Here is a 24894-nt window from a genome sequence, read left to right on the forward strand (position 1 = left end):
ATGGAAAGTGAAGTCTCTGGATACCTGGATAAACTCTGAATAACTAGGGGAATGTAAATTCATGGATTTGTGTTGAGGAATGGAGCTTTCAGGGAGGATGTTTGTTCAGTTGGGGCTTTTTTTCCAGAGAAGGTGAAAATATTACATTGATCACACTGATGTAATTGATGTGTGGCAGTCCATTTACTGTGAAATAAAACACATCAGAAGAAAAAAGAGTTACTTGAAAGTATAATACTAAAACCTGTTGAACTTAAGTGAATCCATTGAATTTCATTGTGAAGAATCACTTGCTTGAAAAGTTACCTAAACTGACACTAACTGTGTGCTGGGAAATGAAGCAAAAGAACGAAATTCTGATCTCATTTATACTGATATAATTAGGGAAGATTGTAGGCCCTTTGGCCTTTGAGGTGATTCTTGTGCATGAGTAGGGCCAATGGGGGCTATAATAATAAAACTGATATATCCGAGAAAATCACTGGCACTGGTGTAAAGCTGCTTTATGGGTAAGAGAAAAGCTGATCAGCAGATAAAACATCCACAATACATTTTTCTCAGGGGGCTGTTCACATAACACACACATGAGTGTGGGAATGACAAGGGTGATTATCTTTTACATTAAAGTCTTCTTATGTCCCCATGGAATATAAAGCAGCTCTAGGAAAGAATTTACACCAGTGTTCAGTTCCCAGCACATGGTGTCTGAAACATAGAGAGAATACGTGTGTGAATGGGGAGAAAGGCCATATAGAATATATCTCAGCCCTGAAAAGGGTTTTTTTGCTTTGGAAAGCTCATAAGAAAGCTTGAGCATGGGACTTTGTCCATGTGACCCCCAGATTGCATTTGTGCACTTCCTAGGAGCAAGTATATTCAAGGCAACATGAAATGAAATCCAGTAGCCTTGTCTGCACTGCAGATGGAGGCGGGAAGGTGGCCTCCCTTTCTTCTTGCAAGCCATTCAGCTCTGCAAAGAGAAATCTGGGGTATTGAGCTACCAGCTGGCCCTGCCGCAGGTGTGTCTGAGGGTGCTGCGGGGGAAGGATTCAGACTGGGGCCAGGCAATGTGGATCAGAGGATCTGCTGTGAATGCTTGTGTGCGCCTTGTAGGGCAGCTGGTGTCACTGGTCCGTTTTTGCTTTGGTGCCTGTTGGAGCTCTATGGAAAATCCCATTTATTATCTTACAGAAAAAATAGATCAGGATATGTCCGCAGCTCATCTATCCAGAGCAGCATTCTGATAGCCGTTTCATCTCTAAGACCTTTAGTGTGGATAAAGCTGTTGTTTCTCCTTTACTAAAAAATTAAAAAATATTTTAAATACATTTATATCTATAAATATATATAAAAATATATTTTTAAGCGTGGCAACTGTGCGGCGCATCATTCCTGTGAAACTCTTTTGAAACACCCGGTATTTCAGAAGTATTCACTAATTAGGGCTGCCCAACTGGGCCTGATTTTTCAGATCTTCTGAGTGTTCGTTGCTTTCATTGATCTTTAACAGGAGTGGATGGTCAGAGCATCTGAAATTCCGTGAGGCAGGCAGATGAATGTTGATGAACCAGAGGGAGAGCGTGGAAAGAAAATGCTTTGTTTGATATTGCTAATTGTTTTGTTTTGGCAATTAAGTATTTTTTGAAGCAAGTGATTGATTTGGTGAGAGATGAAAAGGGATTAAGTGTGACCCACTGAAACTCGTTTCTAGCCCTAGCTGCTTATTATGAAATTAGTTTTTGTTTCAGAATAAAACACACAGACAGACTTGGTGGTATGGAAACTATCAATTAGCTGGATATACAGAGAAATCCCTTTCTGTAAGTCGTCATCTTCTTATGTGACAATCTTCTAAATATATTCTTTTGAGAGTTTCAATTATTTGGTGGTTTGTTTTGTTTTTTTTTTTTAAAGCAGTGGTAAGGAAAATAAATAGATGGTGCTGGAAAACAACTGAAAATACTTGTTTACTCTTTTATTTCCCCAAAACATATCCAGAACAAACTCTTTTGGCAATTTTAAAATAATGCTGCTGGTTTGGTCAAGGAGCATAACCCTCCGTCAAGAGTTGTTTTATACTGTTATCATGAAGTATTGATTTTAGTGCCTTTGAGTTAAAGTAATAATAATACCATGTTGTTTGCTTCATTTTTTTCCCTATCTGAAGATCTGGGAATTATTATGAACTTAGGTGGTGGGTACAGACTCAAGCAGGAAAGTGTGTTACTGTGATTATCAGATGCACAGACATTACATAGAATGAGCTTAAGAAGACTCTGTAGTGTTTGGGACACCTTTGTTTTCAGAACTTTATCTGCAATAAATGCCTCATTGAAACTCAATCTCACGCACCTGCAACGATTTGAGACCTAATTTTCCACACAAAACAAGATTCAATGAAAAACTCAGATCTTAAAAAGTTTTTGCTTTAAAGGAATAATGGGGCTTCCCACATACTTAAATCACTTTATAAAACACAGGAGTATGGAAAAAAAAATACCTAGGATGCCCTAAATTTTGGTTACGTTCTTAGGAACACAAGTGGATTTCACAGAGGATTCAGCATGGCTGGTGTAGCCCCTTCCACAAGGATGATCCTTTGCCATCCTTGGGTGCCCAGCCAGCCAACCTCCAGCTCCATTTCTGTCGCTTTGTGGATAATTAGTCTTTGTAGCTGCAGCTGTCAGTGCAGAGATGAGCATCTGAAGAGGACATACAGAAGGAGGCAAAGAAGAAAGAATAGAGAAGAAGAGAATGCGGCTCTTAACAGTACAGCTTGATTTGATGTTTTGCCTGAATCTTCCCAAGTGTAAATATTTGACTGCAGTTTTGGTGCTTTTTTTTATTCTCCTTCAGGTAAAGTATTTGTTTACATAGCATAACATTTCCTCCTTCCTCTCTTCTGTTTTTACACTCCACGAGTGAAAATCTGCAGCGTTTTTTTTGGCAGGGGTTTAAACATAATGGCGCTATGAGTGTGAACGCTGCTTTTTCTTGAGACTGTATGAATCATTCTCCTTTTACTAAAGGTTCCCATGGAGAGGGGCATTTGAGTTTTGACCCATTTTTTTGCATCCTCACCGCAGTGAGAGTCCAAATGGACCTGGAAATCTTGGTTAACAAAACCATTACATTTCTAACGTTGAACATCCAAGTTTCAAATTCGTGCTCAGGTGAGATCTTCCTTACACAGTGGAGGGCAATTTAGTAGTTAATGCTGGAAATCTTGCCCTTGACAATAATTAGCGCAAGAGTTCTATTCCCAAGGAAAAAAACATGGAGACATCCCCACTTCTAGGAATCGCATTCATTATTTACTGTTCCATCCAGGCACCATTGCCTCCAGCACGTGCCATTACACATGCTCATGGAAGGAGGGATTGAATTCAGAAGAGTTTACCTCCTTTTTGACAGCTTTTTTGGAAATGAGAGGGACTCTACCATAGGTTTCTATTTAAGTTGTTTATTTAGAGAGTGGCAACAAACAACTGAACATATGTTCTTTCAGCTGTGTAGATGTAGAGACATTTGGTTATAAAGCTTAGCTATATGAAGGTTGCTTTTAAACACCATAAAAGAAACAAAAAATTAGCCTTTAAAAATCCATAAACAAGAATGCGTGTTGACATTTGGCAGGTTCGTACCCCATTTCTGGGATCTTGTACAACAAAACAGTCACAAAGGAGATTTAACACTGCACCATCCCTGGCATCAAAAAATCTGCCTCTTTTGAGAGACTTTGCTCAAGTATATAGTTGCAAGGTTTAGGAGTAGCTTAATTTAAGCACGTTGAAACCCAATGATTGAGTGAAACGGCTTTTCCTAATGCATACCTTGCTCCCAAGGCAGAGAAGATGACTTGCAATTTTTTTTCTTAATGAAAATGGAATAGGAAGGAATTAGGTTTCATAGGCCTGTTTCAGAAGTGCTAATGCAAGAAGCAAATCAGTAATGAAAGTACAGATCTTATTTTTTTTGTCATGCAAAAGAAAGTCACTGAACCTGTAATGACTGACAAGGGTGGATTTTCACAGTACTAACAATTTTCTCTGTACTTTTTATTATGAAATTACTTGACACTTAAATACCTTAATGAAATTATCAGGTTTAAAAGACCAGCATGGGAGTGTGTGGAAGATGTCATGCTGTCACCTGTGCGGCTTCTCATTAAAGATTCAATCTTATTTATTTTGATTTATGAGTTAGGAAAGAAGGTCTTTTGTAGAATAACCTGCAAACACATCACAATTAGTTGTTCGCACTCATGGCATCTCCGGAACAGAAGGTTCCTGCTAGGTTAATGATTTTCCTGCCTGACATTGGTCATATTCCTTGACTTACGGGACAACAGATTGTAATATTCTTTTAAATCACAGAGGAATGGCAAATCCCTCTTATTTGGATGAGGATGGAGCAGATGTGTTGAAGAGTATAGCATTGAAGTAAAGAGAAATAATTTTGGGATGGAATTTCTGGCACCCAAAATATATTCTGGAGCTTAACTGTAGATATTTTGATATGCTATTAGGAATTTTTAAGCTATATTTGGCTTTGTGTCCGTAGGGTCAACTATCTTACAGATAGCTGTTCTCTATCTGTGGAGAAAGGAATGCTTGAAAACCAGGTTTAGTGTCTCCTTGGGTTTTTATTCTGAATTAATCCTTTGGGAATGTCATTCTCCCTTCACTTCATCCATCACGGTCTTCAGGAATGATTTTATACCATTTGAAAAACTGAATCCAACTCTCTGACATACTCGACACTGCGTGATCTTATATCAGTGCTCTCTGGAAAGTAGTATGTAGCTACACTGAAAAAATGGACAGTGTGGGTTCCCATTAGCTGAAATACCTAAAGAATTTGTTATACTTAGAGTTTTGTTCACTTATGCTTAATAAATCTCCACTTTAACTTAGGGAAAATTAGTTTCATTTTCTCTTCCTGCCATTAATAGCTATTAGAGTTGAAAATAAGGCTTTAAACATATCATTAAAGTACACTTAAGTAACTTGCAATTGACGATTAACTCAGCATGGTAATACATTATCATAACATTTTCCTTTGATAGGTTTGTCTCTTAAAAGATACAAGGAAAGACAAAGGATGACTTTGTAAGATTCATGTTGAAGCTATTTCTGGTTTAATCTTTCAGATTTTTGTATTTTATTACTGGAATGTGTTCCATCATATATTCAAATACCATTTATTTGGTGTCTGCTGGTGGGCAGTTGTAACAGACTGTGTTGAGGGGGTGTCTGGGCTCTGTTGATTTGTTTCTGTGGGGACAGTGGTCTGGTGGGATGGATACAGAGTAATCAAAGGAATATACAGGCAGAATGAAGATCCATATTCAAACATGTTTGGCTCTCAGGTTTTATTAACGTCCTCTTCAGCAAAACATACATTAAGCTATAGGAAAAAAAAAACCTGGTTACTAACATCTCAGCATAACGTACCATGTGTTTTCCCTTTCATGACAGTAGTAAAACACAGTACTGCACTTAAAATGAAAGCATTGTTTGTCCTGTACATAAGACCGAGAGCTGACGGTGAGCACGTGAGTGTGCAGCTCCTCAGCATGGTGACCAAGGACTGCCACTTTCCAAAGCTGAGGTGGAACGTTACTATGACAGTTGCAGCACCAATGACATTCTCTATTCCTTGCACAGCCAATGGGCATTGACCTTATCCTGTCAAAGCATGTAAAAAGCAATGAGGGCAACACTGGCTTTGTGAAAACTGGACACATTTGTGTAGGACATTTCACCACATTATCATATAGTGAGTTGTAGAAGTGCAGCTGAAATACCTGCTGTGTTGTAAGGTGGGTTTTTTTTCAGTGGAGCTAGAAATGCAACAAAGGCAACTGAGGTCTGAGCAAAGGTTTTTTTCTAATGCTTTTAATGCAAAACCACTGGTGCAGGCATGCAAAATCCCATCAGTTCTATCCCCCAGATCTCCTCTCCTGTTTTCTTGTAAATCCACTCTCAGACATACTTGTTTGAAAATTGCACATCTTAGGGCTCTGCAGCCTGGCATACTGAGCAGTTTGTTTCATTTTGAACACTTTCACCATGCTTAAATCTGCAGAACTTAAAGAAATCAACCTGTTTGCATACATTCTGCTGAAGCTGATAGGAGCACAGCATTCCAGTGTAGTATTTCTTGGCTCACTCTCCTCCCTTTCTTCCTCAATCATTTCTTGAAAATTCCTTCATAATAACCTTATCCAAACCATAAATATGAAAGTCAAATAAGCCCAAAGGAGATTTATCATCCTCTTGACTCCACACTCCTTTTATGATTAATAATGACATTGATTCCTTTAGAAATGAAACAAAAATTAATTTAAAGGCTCTGATTGGTTTTAGTATTAGGTAAACTTACACATATTGAATGAGCGTAAAACAATTATCAGTCTTATTAACAAAATTAGCTACAGCAAATTTACCAGAAGGAAACTGTTGCTATTTAGCTCCCTAATTATGTCACTATTCTTTGTGACCAAATGATATAATGAAAATAATTTGATCTACTGGTGCTGCATAGAGAATTTCCAAGGAGCAGTTGAATATCATAATCTGCTTTGAATATATGTTTTCCTACTCTTCTTCTGTTTCAGAAAGTAGAGGTCAAGGGCTTCAGAGAACTTTGCAGTGAAGTGAACTTGAACTGTGCTGGGCAGAATATGGAATACATTCTTTACTATTATAACATGTTAGATAACCCTTTATTCAAGGCCAGAACCCTTTGACTTACTCAAGCGGTTCACGCTGCATAGATTTCAGAGTCTGGAAAAGCACAGGATGTATTTCATTCTGCCTGCCATTAATGACTAGAACTGGACTTTCTGTCCTGTGCTGTTGTCTACATATTTCCTTGCACTGTGCATCCATCCAGGCACTTTAATTTGGCAAGTTCTTCTTTTCAGCCTTGAGAGTTAAAAATCAAAGAGGAGTTGGATGCCCTTTAGCCGTAGACATTTCAACCCAGGGGGACAGTCACCTGGCCGACCTTGAAGGCTACCCAAGCAGTGGTGATATGAAGAACTTGATTTTTGGGTGCCATCTTTCATCTCTTCTGTGTGAGTATGCTCATGGGTTAGTGGTGCAGTGGAGTAGAAGCAATGAGAGCTGACGAAGCTAGTGGGTGAAATCATAACATGGTCATGGAAAACTTCTTGCAAGATGTCTCTACTGGTCCTACTGTAAAATTCTACCCCAGCAAGCATTCAAATAGTGGGGTCTCAGAGTGTTTCCCTTCAACCAGATCTGCCTGCTCTCCTTGGCTGCATCCTGACTTTGCCAGGATATGACCCTCACAGTATGTGTTCTCATTTCTTTCTTCCATCTGCCATCTGCCTTCCCTGGATTGCCATCAGTGGGCATCTTGGGTTTAGGCACATTTCCTAACATCATACCTATTACAGCTGCTCTGGGGAAATGGTAACTCTTATAAGTAGGATCTTTCCCTCTCTCCCTCCTTCATAAAGTGGAAATAAGGAGATGAAAACATTTTGCACAGTAAGAATCTGCAGAGCATGAGTGCCCTGCATATTGTAACACTGCCTTAGATTGTAACAATGAACTTCAACATGATCAACTCTAATATTAAACCACACAGAAGACGTGAATGAGAAAGCTCTGGTGGAATAGAAACCTCTTGAGTACACCTCCTGGCTGCTTGCTTAATGCTCATGAAGATGCTTTGAACTACGCAACTCATTTTCTTGCCCACGCTATGACTTTACATCTTTACAGTTTGTGTCCTTTGGGAAACATTTTTATTTTTGTTTCATTATTTAAAGCAAACCTAATATTAATGATGGGGTATGTGTATTAAAGTACTGTGCTACCAACCCACATCAGTGCATCAACTTTTAGTGAGGCTTTCTGCATAATTTATGTCTGAAAGAGAGTATGCTGACACAAAATTGAGGATTTAAGCATGTTTACTGCTGCTTGCAATAATTAGATCATTTCATACTGGAACTACTAAGCAAGAGTAGCAAGGTGGGCCTCTGGGTAACTGTTAAATTTACAGTCTTCTCTTAACTGGTCAAACACGAAGAAACATTTGAAATATGTTTTGTGGCCTGTTCTTTATGTAGCATCATCAGAAACTGCAGATGTTTTAAATAAGATACTTGGGTGCCATCAGATGGAATACAGCAAGAACTGGCGAACAAAATTCACGTCCAAATCTCAGGGTTTGACTAATCATCCTCAAATTCCTTGAGTTTATAAAGCATCCTACAGTGTTACTTGAAAGAGTTGTCCAAGAGCTGCATTAGGCCCCAGCAGAAGCTCCAAATATCACGATTCATTGAGTGTCCCAACACTTCTAAGTATGACAGGAACAGAAAGGGCTTTAAATGAAAAATCAGACTCATATGTGTGCTTCTATTAACTTCTGGTTTGGTACATTTTAAATCGCTGCACACAGTTCTATATACAGTTCTATATTTGGGTGTCCCTTGCAACATTCCAGAGAGCTCTTTCTGATTTCCTGATGGTGACTTGTTTCTTTCCTGAATTAGACAATACCTATTCTTATTTTTGCAGCTTTTATAGCAGCTTACTTTGTTTCTATTTAGATATCCTGAAGGGACATGTGAAGGTGGTGGTCTCTAGATAGGGTGCCAGTTACATGGGGATATGTGTTGGGTTCTTCCTGAAATGACAAGAGGTGTAACCTTCTCCTAGACATCATCCTGCTTACTTTTGGATGCCTTCTCTGAAAGATTGATTTTCACTCGTATGCAGTACAGATTACAGAAAAGGCATCCAAAATCAAGCAATCTGTAGCATATACCAGTGAATATTCATCTTTCATGACTTGGGTTTTGTGTGGGCTCAAAACAAACTCCCCAGTCTGCATCTTGTTTGCTAGGAAAACAAAAAATCCTGATTCAGTTGGGCTGCATATTTTTTCAATGGGTCAGAACCACCTGTGCAATCTTGGCACAGAAATTCCTGTTTACAAATCCAGTTTTCTAGTCCCTCATGCAAAGCGATCAAGAAAATCACGGTTCCCACATGTGTTACTCCCGTACTTCATTTCCTCAGTCATATCTACAAGTGAAAGGCATTCAGATGCCAAAACCACGTAGTGTTTCTGAAGCGGATTGTTATTAATATTGTTCTGTTTGGGTTTTTTTAGCTGTAAACCTTTTTGAAGTGCCTAGCGAACAGTGAGAGGAGCAGTTTTGGAAAGGGGAGACAACTTTGAAATCCAGAGAGCAGAAGCTTTAATCTCCAGTTGTGACTGACATCAAACAAAAGTGCAAAAACTCCCTTTGTTCTTGAGCACAAAGGGTGTGTTTGTTGTTTGTTCAGGGTAAGTGAAAGGCCCCCATGAAGTCCCACTGAAGATGTTTAATGAATCTGGCAGCCTCCAAGCTGTCTCTTCTACAGAGTAATCCTAATGACAGACCCATCACACATAACTTAACGGAGTGTGACACAACAGTCTCTGCTCAGGAGAGGCTTCAGCGAGGGAATACTTTCATTACTCAACAGCACAGACCCCTTAGGGTCGGTGCTGTGGAGCAGAGCTCTTGGTGGTGGTGGCCACACTTTTCGTCTCTGAATTGAGGAGATACACGCGCTCAGGTATTGGCTGTTAAGCTTCCTAAACACTGACTTTGAACTCATGGTCAAAATAGAGTGAACTGTACTATGTATAGTGGAGGGGGGGCTGGGATTTTGGCAGCCTCAGCTTGTAGTAGAAGTTAAAGTCAAGAATATCTAAGAAAGGAGGTCTGCTCCCAAAATCATGCCAAACAAAGACATGCATATTAGGGAAGGAAGGGAGAAACAGCATCAGGAGTGAAACGATAATGGAAAAGACTATAACAAGTAGGAATATTTCAGTAAAGGCTTACCATATATATGTAATTTTCTTACCAATTCTTCCTAGTTGGTCAGTCTCTGGATGACTAGAATAGGAATGAGGATGGCATGTGTCTTTAGCTTCCCTTTTCCTTTCTTTGGTCTAATGTTTATAGCATTTGGTATTATGGAAGTTGGGCTGCTTGCTGCCAGGTCTCATGTTCTGTTTGCCAGGATAAGCTTCTTTTGTGTGGCTGGGAGCATGTGAAGTAGCTGGTGTGTGCCTTTATGGTCTGGGCTTCTATTGGCTGCGAATGGGATGGAAAGGACTTAAATACTCTCAAGACATGAGTGCTCAGGTGGGAGCAATATCTGAATGTATTGTTCTTCTTTCAGCAAAATTTGTTTTTAGCTCTGCTTCATGCTGCATGTGCAAATTTGGGCAATTAACTTAATCTCTGTCACTGCTTCTTCTATAAAACGGGCATAATCTTGTTTATCTACTTTGGGATAAGCTATGGAGTGTGACTACTCACTACAGCAGAGCCTGTGAAGAAGAAACCACTGTTTTCTTGGAGCACACCATGTTTGGGGTTCTTTTTTCCCCTTCTTTATGACATAAATCAGGTTTTATCCCCACTGTGGATATAAATGCAAAATCCATTCGTAGTGTAAATGTCAGCTTCTCCAGGGACTGCTGAAGAGCTAAGCACTACCTGCTGTTGCATTTGATCCCCATGCCAATTGCCAACCAAAGCCCCAGCACACCATTATATATCAGGTCTGATGACTGGGATTCAGACACAGTCCCGAAACAACACTTACACCCTGGAACACAATACACAGGCCCTTTGTAAGAGCTTTTCTGCCCACTATCCCCATTTGAAATAATTCCTTGGTTTCTCTTGACTTGCAAGAATACTGTAGGATCTATCTAAAATAGCAGTTCCGGTTCCCCTCCCTTCTCCCCCCACCCTTTATCAAATCAGACGTCCAAAATCAAGTGCCTGTGTGCTCTGCTGACAAGCACAAGGGGATTAGGGAGTGATGGGTTTAACAAAACTGGCTCAAGGTTTTGTAAAATGCATCTTGGAGCTTGAGCTCTGAACGAGCCATAAAATTCCTCCCACGAGGTAGAAGTGAGGTTTCTGCAAGACTGGATCAGAACTTAATAATGCTTTTCTAGGTTACTTTTTTTCTTGCTTTCAAAAAGGAGCTACAAAAACATACAATTTTTGAAGATGCTGCAAGACTAACAATGATTTAATGTAACCATTGTGCAAAACGGTGTTTTACCACCAGCAAAAAGAACTGATTTCTGGGCTGCATGCAAACCGTTTGGGGCAATTAGCATGTAATGTAATTTGCATTAATCAGCACAGGGTCAGCAAGAAATTAACTTTGGGTGTAGGTTTTACATATAACAGCATATGAGAAGAAGGGAGGAACTGTTTTTACAGGGTGTTAATTTGGAGTTAAGTGCATTCAGGGAGTTCTACAGGGTTTGGCCTTGCAGAAGAAAGATGTATGATGTGGATTTGGGAGCACTGAAACCACAAAAATGATGTGGCAATTCAGCAAGCGTTTAATCTTGCAATATGTAAACCCTTTAACAGACTTATTGGCACTGGTAAAGATCAGAGCACAGGTTCTGCTGAAGCACTAAACATGCTGCTAGCGCTGAAGGGATGTGTATGGCTGGACGTGGATGGGGTCCCACAAGGCTGTGTGAGCTGACCACGCTTTGAACCAGATGATTCAAGAACGCAGATAACCCGAAAGCTCAGATCTCTGTCCAGCTCCACAGTATTACCTTACTGAGAGCTCTGAAGTGGGAGGAATTTAGGCAAATGACTTATTTCCTTATGCACCCCTTTGGCCCTCCAGGCTTTCCCTCTGCTGCCATTTCATTTCACATATTCTCCTGGGGCTCCATAAGCCTTTGGTGCTAGCAACATGGTAAGTGTTGTGAGAAATCCACTGCTGGAGACACAGAAATCAGTTCTGACAAGTGGTATCTGAGCATCTGGTTATGGGAAATGAGATGCTGAGGAGTCTGGTGGTGTTTGGCTACGTTTAGAGGGTAGGTAAGATGTATATGGCTCTTATGCCTTTTTCTTTGAATGAATCACAGAATCACACAATGGTTTGTCTTGGAAGGGTCCTTAAATATAATCTAGTTCCAGCCCTATTGTCATGGGCAGGCACAGTGAAAAGCAATTACCAGTTTCGTGGTATGGAAGGTGTCTGAAAGAGGGTCTCTTTTGCTACATGTTTTTTTGCAGGGGATAATCTCAAGGCACTTTGGAGCTGCTCTGTATATATATGTAGCACACATACATCTTCGTTATATGAGAGTTAGAAAGAAATGTGGGCAACATTGCACAACCCAGTTCAACAGAGGATGCCATTGCAAGGTCTGCACCCATTGCCTAAATATTCTTCTGGAAACAGGATTTGTGGACAAAGTAGACATGGAGATCCCATCCAGTTATTTGTGCTTAACTGAGATGCTGGTGTTGACCCTAGTTCACCTATGCTTCTTGCCTAGTCAAAGGAAGATCTGTGGTAGGTTGAATGGGAATTGAATTGGAAGCCAAAAGTGCTTATGCTCTTGGGCTTCTCTGTTAGGTGCGCAAAGTGGCATGCATCAGGCCCAAGACTGTCTGAAGGAACTGGCTATGCAAAGAATTTGGTCATGCAAAGTGCAGTCACTTTGGGATTCAGAATTAGGATCCATTTTTTTAACAGACTAGGTATCTTAGTTTTGCTTGAGCCTTCCTCCCTCTGTGGCTTAGGATATGCATACTTACTTCATCCACTACAACATTCAAGCTTGTGGGAACAGTCTACCTGGCATGGCTGTAAATGTATTACCCTACTTCTTACACCGCTTCCACTGCTTCAGTAACATTTTGGTATCTTGACACTGTCTTGTCAAGATATCCTGAAGCAGTATTTTCCCCATTTAGCTCTCTATTAAAAAAATGTATGCTTAATCTTTAAGTCACTTGATAGATTAATAGAAGCAAATTTGAACCAAGAGTCATAGAATCCTTTAAGTTGGAAAAGACTTTTAGGATGACCAAGTCCAACTGTCAACACAACACTGCCAAGTCCACCACTAAAGCATGTCCCTGAGCCCTACATCTACGCATCTTTAAAACAGCTCTGGGGTGGTGACTCCATCACTTTCTTGGGCAGCTTGTTCCAGTGCTTGACAATGCTTGTGGTGAAGACGTTTTCCAAATATCCAGCCTAAACCACAACTCGATGCCATTTCCTCTGCTCCTCTCACTTGTTGCTTGGGTGAAGAGACTGACCCCACCTCACTCCATCCTCCTGTCAGGCAGGTGTTGGCAGCGATCAGGTCCCCTCTGAGCCTTCTCTTCTCCACACTGAACCCCCCAGGTCCCTCAGCCCTTCCCTGTCACCCCTGTGCTCCAGGCCCTGCACCAGCTCCGTGCCCTTCTCTGGCCCTACTCCAGCCCCTCAATGTCTCTCTAGTAATGAGGGGCCCAGAGCTGAACACAGGATTCAAGGTGCAGCCTCCCCAGTGCCCAGCACAGGGGCACAATCCCTGCCCTGGCCCTGCTGCTGCACTGGTGCTGATACATGCTAGGATGCTGGTGGCTTCCTGGCTGCCTGGGCACAAGCTGCGCATGTTCAGCCAGTTCTTGACCAACGCTCCCAGGCCCTTTTCTGCCAAGCAGCTTTCCAGCCACTCTTCCTCAAGCCTGTAGTGTTGCATGGGGTTGTAGTGGTCCAAGTGTAGGACCCAGCACTTTGCTTTGTTTAACCTTATGGTATTGGCCTCATCCCATCAATCCAGCCTGTCCAAATCCCTCTGCACAGCCTTCCTAGCCTCCAGCAGATCAACATTCCCACTCATCCAGATCACTGATAAAAACACTTTTCTCTTCTTTGTGCTCTGACATTTTAAGGAATCCCCCAACCTAGAACCTCAGTTTGCCAGATTTTTCATCAACAGTTTTCAAACACACCTAACTTCTGGGTGTTTTTGCAGGGTCTGGTGTATTTCTTCCTCCCCACAAATCAAGATCCTAGCTCTGGAAGTAGTGGCCCTATGAACGTCTGTGAATTTGGGCAGTAGAATCACAAAAAAAGTCACTTTCTTAACACCTTGCACAAAATTGTCAAGTGTTGGATGACCTAAGAAAGGTCGGAGAAAAATGTATTGTGTAGTAAATCTAACTGAAGTTTTATATCCCAGCTCTTTCTTTTTAATCAATGCTAATAGAATTTTAAGGACAAAAAAAAAGGAAGAGAGAAAGGAAGACTATCTTTTGGATAAAAAATGTTAGGTAGAGAGTTTAAAGTATTAAAAAGTGACATGATTGGGGTTTTTTCTATCATGCAATAAAATTAATTAGGGACGGTAAAAGCTGCTGAAACAAGGCTTTTTGTTAGTTCATTTATTAAAGATATTTTCTAGACATTAGTTTTATTTTTATGGCAACTGTATAGATTGATCCACTTCCTTCCTTTCACAGGAAATATATGTACTGTGTGTCGTCCTTTCTTTAAAGTATGACTATTATCAGATAATAAATCAAGAGTTCTCAACTAGTATTTGCAACCAAAGATCACTTAATCTGATTTGAATTATACAACTTTCAGTTTGTTTCCCTTCTTGTTTTTAAATATCAGTGTTCATCCCTGGTGTTGGATACACGTCATGGGTGTGTGAAATGAACCTTTTGCCTATAGCGCCATAATATCATTTAAAAATAGGCTCAATAGAGCTGTTAAATGTGATTCTCATTCTAATTTTAACTTAAGAGCACAAGTAGACATTAAATTCTCGTCTGTAACTATTAACATTTTCCACGTTCATTTATGTGTGTTTAATGTTTATTCATTTGTATATATTGTTCAAGTTTACGTCCTGTAGACGGTGCCCATAACAAGGTTTTTGATATTCCACATGGCATGTAAAAAAGTTATGATCTTCCCATTGCTACAAGTGTAAACCAAAGATATTAATGTTTAGACAGAGCAGGTCCTACTTATACATTAAATAGACTTAAAATTAAAGCAGAAAAGATCTGATTGTACAACCAGCTGTGTTTGTTCCCTCTCTCCTTTCTTTTTTCTCTCAGATCTGGTGCTCTCTTGCCTCCTCTGTTTCTCTTTGCTCTTTTGATCAGCTTTTTCCTTCTTTCCTTTAGTTGCAGGCCAGATGTTCTTGTGACATGTAGCTCTTTCCAAATACGTTATTTGCTTTGTAGAATAGCCATGTCTGCAGTCACAACCTGGCCAGTTTTAAGTTGTTCTGAGTGATGTTTTTTCTCTACAAAACACGCCGATCTGTTGCTTATATGTTAGAACTTGTGATCTGCACAAGCTGCAGGTTTTGCCCCTTCCTTGTTGAGGGTTGGGGGAGCAACAGAGCACATCACTTAAGTAAATAGAAGGGGGATTGTTCCTTCTCCTGCCTCTCTCTTCCAGATGCTGAGAGAGTCAGCACTGCTGAATGCTAGAGGGAGGCAGTGCACACCTTTCCTAATGGAAAGAACCAGTGGGTTTAAAGCGTACAGTCATTTTGTACACTTCAAATTCAAAACTTTTTATTCCCCCGCTGCCCTAATCTTACACACTTTGGGAACATTTTGTACTTCTGCATTTTCTGCCTGTGCTATTTAACTTTCATAATGCTCATTGGGTGCTCCTGGATGAAAAAGTAAGGCTAGAAAAGACCTTTTGCAACATCCAGACTGACCTGTGGGTCTGCAAGTAATTTCTACCCCCATGACTCAGACAGGAAAGACAGACATGCAATTTGAAAGAGCCACCAGAACAAGCAAAAGGAGATGTGGGCAAATGTCAGACTGGTTTTGTTGCCTGCTTAAACAAAAAATCTGCGGTTTGCTGCATCTTTACTGCAGGTGCTTGAAACTAATTCTCCTTTTCCTGCACACAAAGACAACAACACCCACAGGTACTGTGGGTGTGAATAACGCACACAATGCATGCAGAGTTAGAAACTGACCTGAAGACAGCATGGTCTGCACATGCGCAACTGCCTCAATATGGTTTTATCATGAAATTGAACTAAGATACTGGTGAGGAACTGTGTCTCCCTGGCTTGTGTTTTCATGCCCTGCAACAGTAAAGAAACTCCTACACCTGTATGTACATGCATAATACAGATAGCAAATGCAGGACTGTCTGATACCACATGGTTATAGCTCTCCTGATAAAGCAGTATCTCAGGTGTCAGACTGCTGGAGTTCAGGACCAAAATTTATCTCCCATGTACAACTATCTTAGTGGTTGTGTAAACAAACAACCAAATCGACAGAGAAGGTGGAGACAGAATGCAGTAATTTGTTCTACACAACAATGAACAAGAACTTCAATAAGAGGCAGAGGTAAAGCTCTTATTGATACACCTTTTACCTTTCTTAGAGATATAGCCCTTTGAGTTATTGTTCATTCCTAGCTATTCACATTCACCAGAGATGTGGTCCGGAGTACTCTGGTTCTAGCAACACCTGGTCTTGTGTTCCATGATTTTTAATAACATAAGAGCTGCAAGCAGTGAGTTGTCCATTTTCCTAGGAGATTTTAGGAGGAGATAACCTGAACGAACTGTCTGCTTTCTCAAAGCATGCTGGAAAGACTCCGCTTGTTCCACTTGTGAAGCTGAGGCCGATTTCCTTTGTACTTCAAATGTGCATAGGAGTAACATATTAATTGCTGTAGACATCCTGCAGGCAGGTGACAGCTACACCTGGAAGTGGCAGACATGCTCAAGGTATCTAAGCTGCACTTGCACAGTGGTCGCAGTGTGCTTGGTGATGCCGAAATAGAAACACAGGATTTCTCACTTTTGCTTTAGGCACATAGGTGCAATTCATCTTGCCTAATTACATATATATATATATAAAAGTAAGGGGGTTTATTGCTGTATAGTCAGTGGAGGGAGATGGTAACACTCTAGTTTAATTTCTCTTCACTGATGATAGCGAAAACTTAGGTGACTAGCCAAGACTAATTGCTCAACATCAAAGGTGGGATTTAGCTGTCTAAAACAGTAAAATGCTATCAGATTAAAGAGTAACTTTTCACACCTATACAAAACAAATGTGATTTGAGCCTAAATAACTGCACAGAACAACATATAACTGAGACATAGCTTACAAGTCCCTCTTGGGAGGAGATCTACTATAAATGTTTGTGCGACTCACAATAACACACTTTTATAGAGCTTCTAGTGTTCTGTATTATTGTCACAGTGTTTGGAGTTTATTGGGCTTTTCCATTTTAAAGATGGAGATGTGAGCAAAAGGTTAATTGGCTTGCACGAGATCTGACACAGGACGTGTGGTGAAATGGAAAAATGAATCAAGGCTTTCTATTCTGCTCATGATTGCATTCATGCTTTTGGGGCTATTGTCCTGGATACTTGTCCACCATCTCTCTGTCACGAAATGTAGTTCATTGCTTAGCTGGCAGCATTGCTTCTTGAGTGTAGCAAAATGGTGTTGTATTTTGGGCTTCTGAATATTGTAAGAATACTGTAAACAAATGGACCGGTCAAAGAATATTTTTAAGTAGAAGTAGGGAGGAGAAGACATTTTTAATTTATATAAATTACCTATTGTTTGCCACAGAGGTTTCTATTATTTTGCCTTTGTATATGATTGGTATTCCTGTGGCCTTTCAAGGATTTGTAAGATCACACGATTAGTTTGGCCATACATAGAAGGCTTGGGTTTATATTAAATATAGGACAACAAAACTATTACATTTCCACTGTCTGTAATCTGTGCAGAACATTCTGCTGTATATACATATCAGTTAAGAATCTACAATCAATTTTCCTGTTAAATGTTGACTTTAGACTCCACAGCTGGACTTTCATCTTGAAAGAAGCCAGATAGCCCTGTACATCTGGTTTAATCTTCCCTTTAGACATACTATTTTAAAGGCACTACTGCTTAGTGCATATTGCAATCGAAAAATAATGCTCATATTCCCTCTCATCAGCAACAGCTGTGATCTCTCTGCAGATGTTGCTCTGTCGGACATTTCATTATGTGCAACAGAAAGCATAGGTTCTTTTTGTCTGTTTGTGTTACTGCTTTGTGGATCTTATTTTCTTTTGCTTTATTTATTCCTTTGGCCATGGATGAGTCCTTCCATATAATACTTCACTTTATTTCCTATCGCTGCTGTTTCGCCTTCTTTCTAAGCACAGAAATGATCGGGAACTTGCAACTGTGTGGAGCCGCCCGACAGAAGCCCATTGATTCCCCACCAAAGGGCTCTGTGTGAGCCATTCTACTCCAGCCTGAAAGGAAAGCTTTGTTCTCTCAGCTGGTAGTGTCTTAAGATGCTGATCATTGCCATATTTTTGGAAAACTGTCGCAGTTTATCAGAATGTTTGACACTTCCCATTCAGCTCTATATTCTGTAGCATACCCTGGTATTTGCCTCCTCTCATACACCAGTCCCACAAGCACAAGATTGGTCTGGAGCAGCCCAGTCATTGCAATGAGTTTTGCTGGGCTGAGGTGAAGAGTGAGGTAGGAGGAATCTGGAGTGCTGGTGGCCATTTAGTATTTGGGGCAGGAGGTATGGGATTTGTCCTGTGTTGGTTGAGTGTTTTCCTGGCCGCTTTCCATGGCTGTTCAGATATTTTTAGCATGAAGTACAAGCTATGACCTTGGAGCATGACATTTTAACATGGAATTGGCCTGAACTGATAATCAGAAAATATGATTTATTATCTTTTATTACAAGAGTAACTAGAATCCCAGTCATGTTTTGCAGATGAAAAGGGAAGCAAACTGAAAACTGACTTTTCTTGACTTCAGGCCTCCATGATATCCATGCTTCCTAAACTACCATTTTTCTCTCTGCATCCTTAAAAGTACAGTATGCCTAGGTTTGTTTTTTGAGTTGTTTTCTGGTCATTTGACAAATATTATATCAGAATGACTGAAACTAATCCCAAGGTCTCAGAGTGCTCAATGAGAAGTGCAGAACAAAAGGATTGTTTCTGTCGCAAACAATTTATGACCTTAATAGAAGTTTACAGCTGCTATCAGAAAAGCAAGATCTTGCTACCAATATCTTCATACTGATGATTGCTCCCTCTGTGCTTTCATTCCCAGACTCAAGTTTACCAAAAAGATCCAGCTCCTAAATGCCAACTTCCGTTAAGGAATTAGAAGCAGTAGCACTGTATCAGGATGTTCAAGGCAGTAATATATAATGTAGGGAAGGAGGTTCAGCCCAACCACAGACATATCCAGAAGTCTACGAAAGTCTGAATTTATGTTTTGAGGTCCAGATCTATTTCTATCTTGGTCTATTTGACTTCCACTGGGTTTTTGACTGGTTGCCAGGTTTGGATGACTTGTGTTGAGTGAGTTTTGCATGTTCTTATGTTAAAAGGAACTCAGAGGAATCACTTTTAAGATGCATTTTACTGCCACAGCGGTGCAGAAAAGCCCTTGACTGAAAAAAGCATTTGAGGTCTTGTTGTCATTTTCAGTCTACTAAATAAGCACCCACTCCATTATCTGATGTAGACTTAAAGAACTAAAACAAACCCAAACCAAATGAGCCATCTTTCTGCCTCAATCACAGCTTCATGGTTTAAAGATTTACCCAGCAGAAGGTGAAATCAAGATGTGAAAATAAACCTCTCTCTGACTACCTTGGAAACTGGGAAGACCACAACCTGTTTCTGCCAATTCCATGGCAGATCTGCCAGGCAGGGCCAAAGAGGCTGTGTCCCTGAAATCAGTGTCACACTATAGTTCCTTTCATACATAGGAAGTGAGTAAATCATTGAATAATGCAACACCCTTTCCCGCCTGCGAGAACTCTGCCAAAGCCAAGTGTAACGGGCTGGGTTAAGGCAAACTCAGTTACTTGGTAACAGAGCTGTGTTTTGGAGGGGTTAAAATCGGAGGATTTTGGACTTATGTTTTTGGAGGGGTTAAAATTGCCAAGAAAAACTGAAAACTTGAAGAAGATCCCCAGGTGCCTGCATTAATACTCCCTCGCCTCTCTGATGTGAGCTGGCAGGTCCCATAAAGCCACTCAGCCTTGAACAGGGAAGGGAAGGAGGGAGAGAGCAAAAGCTCCAGCTGCGACTCCAGAGCTCCAGAAAAAGCCTCTAACCCAATTCCCTTAAAGTGCACAAGCATCTGTTTGCCACTGTATTCACCGAGTTTGCAGGGCAAACAAAAGATCCATATCAAGGATGCATCCTTCCAGAGAGAGAAAGCCTTCCCTCATTCACCCATAGATATTCCCCCCCTTTTCTTCCAGTTAAAAATCTGTATTTTTATATTTTTTTAGAGGAGGGATATGGGGGGGGAAATGTTGCTAATTTTTTCTTTTTTTTTGGATGGTAATTAAGAGAGCTAACACCATCTAGGCTAGAGTGAACGCAAACAAGACCCCTATAGGCAGCACAGTGCATTAATGTAAAATATGCCCAGACAACATAACTTGTCAGAGAGGATTATTTCTGCTTAGTGAATCTGCAGGGGCCCCTTTGCTCCACCACTCAGCGTCTGCCTAGAGAGAGAAAGAGAGAAAGAGTAGCCATTAGTGAGTAGCTACTGTGGCATTGATGTTTGAGCGCACTTCTGAACTGGCTTTTGTTGAGAATATCGGTGCAGAAAGCATGCGCTGTCCCAAATCCGCTGTTACTATGAGAAATGAGGAGCTGCTTTTAAGGTATGTTGTCTCCTTTGTTTTAACGCGTGCTTTCGAGTTGCCTGGGCCCGCTGCAACTATACCGGTGCTGTGTATTAAGTAGTTTCCCTATTTAAAGGAAAAGACAGGCGTTGCTGTGTGCAAGTAGCATTTTTCCACTAGTTAGAATCGCACATTTTCGTGTATGATGACAAATGAATGGAGAGGGCAAGGAGGGAACAAAATAAATATATATTTTCTTTTTTTTCTTCCCCCCCCTCCCCAAATGAGAGCTGATATTTCTTTTATCACCTCCTTTGCAATGTTTCTGCCTGTTTCATTATTATGCACTGGGCATGGAATAAGCATGGAAAAAAGCTCAGGGAGACTCCATATTAGAGCTAGTGCCCTAAATACCACTTTAATTTTCACTTAGCCTATGTAAATAGTTACTAATGCTCTACCTAGCCTTTGCCACTTGAAGATGCTTTAAAAATATCTAAATACTCCCATCTGTGGGATTACACATATATTCTCTAATGTTCCAAGGTTTAGCAGGGGGCCAGCATCGACTACTCTTTTCGGAGACATACACACAGACACATGCACACGTACACATCAACACAGAATTATGCTGGAATTGGCACCCCGCTTTGAAAAATGTAGTCTTTTGTTTATTTGCTAGCAGACATTGTAGCATTGAGTACATCTTTCGGTCTGACAATGGGACAGCTGAACAATGGTGCTGTCAAACTAGCTTAATGTATGTCTGGCGCTGGGGTGGTTTGGGGTTGGTTTTTTTCCCCCTTTCCTTTTCTCAACCCCTTTGTAATTTCCCTTCATCTTTATGTATCTGAGAGAATATGAAGTGCATTGCCTATTTTTTGATGGTTGTTTCATTTGATGCCTGCTAATAGTGCAGGGAGGGGGAGGTTTGTATCTTATAATTATGCCTATTGCATTAAGTTGGAGATTTATTACTAACCTCTCCCGTAACTGTGGCGAGAAAACTTATTGATTCTGGAAGCTCACAATAGTGCTGTCAATCTGGCAAACACAGAGTTGCCAAATGTGCCCTTGCCTGATTTTATGCCTGATCATATCAACTTTAACTGCTGTTTTGGAGATACTGTTTCTAATTTTGTTTAGGTAATGAAAATGCAATAAAAATGATAAATCAGATCTCGAAGTGTGAGCCCATGCTACTTTCCATTTTTATAATCCAGCTATTAGCATACGTTAGAATTTTTAAGGTCAAGCAGAATAATTTACCTGGATGATTCCTATCCCAAAATCTAGCAAATTATTCATATGACATTTCAGGAATTACCTTTCTGTTTAGACAGCCGTAGTTTAGCATTAGAATAGTTAACAGTTCTGCGTTTGAATTTGGCAGAATGCTCGGGTACCTTATGCATTATGAAAAGAAATCGTTACGGAGCTTTTGAACAATTCTGAGTTACTCCTTGGACAGCAGCTTGTATCTTAAATCAAATGAATTGTCATCAGTCTGCGGAGTTCCTGAAACTGTTTGAAGTCTTTAAATACTTTAGATGTTAAGTAAATATATTGCTTTTAATAACAGCTGTAATCGTTTGCTGAGAGAAAAGAGATATTTATCAGTGGTTTCTGTATTTTTTTTTTTTTGCTCAGATCAGTTAACTGTAGGGGTTTCGTGCTTTTTTTAAACTGGATTCTAGTGCATGATTTATATGGGTTGAGGGGTCTCTTGGACCCCTTAATTAAAAGAGAAAAGGCATTAAGGATTTCTCAGTAGCAGTCAGAGCTCTCTAAAGCGTGTATTTGCAACAACAAAATGTTTTATGGGGAGCCTTGGAGTACTTGCTGTTCTGCTTTGCGTTTTTGTTGTTGTCGTTGCATCTCCTTCCCTTGTGTGTTGAGATCAATCAATAGGAAAGAGTTTATGTGAACAAAAGAGGTAATATCACATATAAGGCTCTGGCAGCCTAGAGGTTATGGATTATCAGGTAATGCTTGTTTGCTGTGTGTTGTGCATAAACATGAAGAAAGCGGGGATGGTGTTTAATGCAATGGGACCATGCTATAATTCACTTTCTTGGAAGAAGTTCTTTGGAGATAAGCATTAACTCCTTCGGAACTGCTCTGCGCTGCCAGAACTGGAGGGGGGTATTCTTTACCACTTTATTATTTATAACACAGCACGTTCTCCTCCTGCAGCCTGGGCTTTGTAGCAGCTGCTGCCCTTTGTGGGTGGCAGTGAAGTGGATCCCTTGCTCTCGGTTACACAGAAATGCCCCTTTAGTCATTGTCCAGAGTAGGGTGAATTTCAGCCACTTTTGTAGCAGCCACTACCAGGCACCTGGCAGCACATTTAAGGACTATTCAATACTGAAACTGGCTCCAAATCTGTCTTCTCAGAGGTGAGTTCATACTAAGCTTACAGTAGTTCTTATATTTTCAGATAAAATACTGCATTAAACACATATACTACAGATTTTGTGTCTTGGATTGCCAATTACTCTGTTCTTTTCCAAGGGTGTTTTCTGACACTGCATTCACATCAAAGACTAATTTTTGAATTAGTCTATGTGCGCTTTACTAAAGAAAAGATATTCTTTCTATGCATATTTACTGAAATATTGCTTTTTTGAGCCATAATTATTATTGACATCAAAGAGAGTGAAGCAAATGTGTAATACAAGCCATTTCTTAGCATGCTTTAACAGAAGTGTCACTTTTTGAGGGACTGTATAAGTTCAGAGATCTTATGCCTGAACATTGCAGGTGTCCTTAGCGTTACCTAGTTTGAATCTCACCCATTCACAAAGGAGGGTGGTGCCCTGCAGTTGTCAAACTTGGCAACATCTGTTTGCACAACAGCGCTGAGAGAGGTAATTCAGACTCTACATGAGCTGTTACTTGTTCTTGCAATGACCAGGTGTAATGTCAAAAAGAAAGACGGTCCTTGGTCCTACCTGTCAGAGCAAGTGCGGGATAGGTCTTAACCTGGGAACTGGCTTTCCATGCTGCTGTAGGAAACTCAAGTGATTTATGTGTTAGCCGGGAGTCTTTGTCTGTTTTCTCTTTTTAATTCGGATTCATGAACCACAAGCTCTGTATCAGTACATTAAGATGCTCGTTGCTGAATGAGAATAAAACTTAAGGTGTTTTTCTTGCCAAATTGAAGTATGAAGGGATAGAGAGCAGCACTGCTGAGAGGAACTTGGGGGCACTGGTGGAGGAAAAGCTGGACATGATCCAGTAGTGTACATCTGCAGCCCAGAAAGCCAACTGTATGCTGGGCTGCATCAAAAGGAGCTTGGCCAGCAGGCGGAGGGAGGGGATTCTCCCCCCTCTACTCTGCTCCCATAAGACCCCATCTGAAGTCCTGGATCAGGCTGTGGAGCACCCAGCATAAGAAAGACGTGGACCTGTTGGAGGGAGTCCAGAAGAGGCCATGGAGATGCTGCGAGGGCTGGAGCAGCTCTGCTCTGGAGCCAGGCTGGAAGAGCTGGGCTGGGTCAGCCTGGAGAAGAGAAGGCTCCTGAAGGGGAGACCTTAGAGCAGCTCCAGTGCCTAAAGGGGCTGCAGGAAAGCTGGAGAGGGGCTTGGGACAAGGGCCTGTAGGGACAGGCCAAGGGGAATGGCTTGAACCTGCCCAAGGGGAGACTGAGCTGAGCTCTTAGGCAGAAGCTCTTCCCTGTGAGGGTGCTGAGGCGCTGGCACAGGGTGCCCAGAGAAGCTGTGGCTGCCCCATCCCTGGCAGTGCTCAAGGCCAGGTTGGACACAGGGGCTTGGAGCAAGCTGCTCTAGTGGAAGTGTGTCATGGGGTTGGACTATATGACCTCTAAAGGTCCCTTCCAACCCAACCCCTTCCATGATTCTATGATTCTATATAAGATTACAAACTACACCTTGGGGGCTGAAAAACAAAGGAGAACATTCAATTAATATTCATATCTAGAAGTTTTCCTGCAAGTGTAGATTGTGCTTGAATACTTAAGAAGTCATTCAGGAGTGAATCAATACTAATTATTGTAATCAGGAGGGTTAATTAGCTGAAGATGCTGCTGATGGAAAGTTCACTGCTTACAGCCCTGAAAACACCTAAGTTGATGAAATCTGAAAGCAAGATGTCTAAGAGGACTTTGTATGGAGAGAAAAGCTTGGCTTTCCTCTGGCATTTAAAGAGTCAGTTGTTCCAAAGGGGAAACATAGCTTGTACTTTCTGTTTTGCATGGTATTAATTCAGAGGGTATTAGAAGATGCAACTGTATCTGTCTGGAAGATATTTTGTGGTAGTTTCTCATTAAATGCAAGTACCATTTTGGATAACCTGTACTGTCTCTGCATCATTCATTTGTAGATTACCATAAATTAATATGGATAATCT

The 24894-nt window shown here is 40.8% G+C and overlaps 1 protein-coding gene and 1 non-coding gene across 7 annotated transcripts in view; both read left to right on the forward strand.

Moving 5' to 3' along the window:
• CELF2 (CUGBP Elav-like family member 2) overlaps positions 1–24894 on the forward strand; it is a 456675-nt gene that overhangs the window by 176072 nt on the left and 255709 nt on the right. For 2 of the 6 annotated variants that reach the window (XM_061346206.1, XM_061346208.1), the window contains exon 1: positions 20241–20561. The exons of 2 other annotated variants lie outside the window; for them this stretch is intronic. In XM_061346206.1, the coding sequence (XP_061202190.1) occupies positions 20455–20561 (107 nt within the window). In that variant the 5' untranslated portion in view covers positions 20241–20454. Of the gene's footprint in view, positions 1–20240; positions 20562–24894 lie in introns of those variants that run through there. 2 more of the 6 variants (XM_061346207.1, XM_061346211.1) reach the window with 2 other exon arrangements.
• LOC133208371 (U5 spliceosomal RNA) lies at positions 2980–3093 on the forward strand. The gene has a single exon (XR_009724342.1). It is a non-coding gene; the product is annotated as a U5 spliceosomal RNA (small nuclear RNA).

The sequence above is a fragment of the Neopsephotus bourkii genome, unplaced genomic scaffold, assembly GCF_033783945.1.
Source record: "Neopsephotus bourkii isolate Nb327-2 ecotype Australia unplaced genomic scaffold, CSIRO-AGI_Nbou_v1 NB_266, whole genome shotgun sequence".
Taxonomy (NCBI): domain Eukaryota; kingdom Metazoa; phylum Chordata; class Aves; order Psittaciformes; family Psittacidae; genus Neopsephotus; species Neopsephotus bourkii.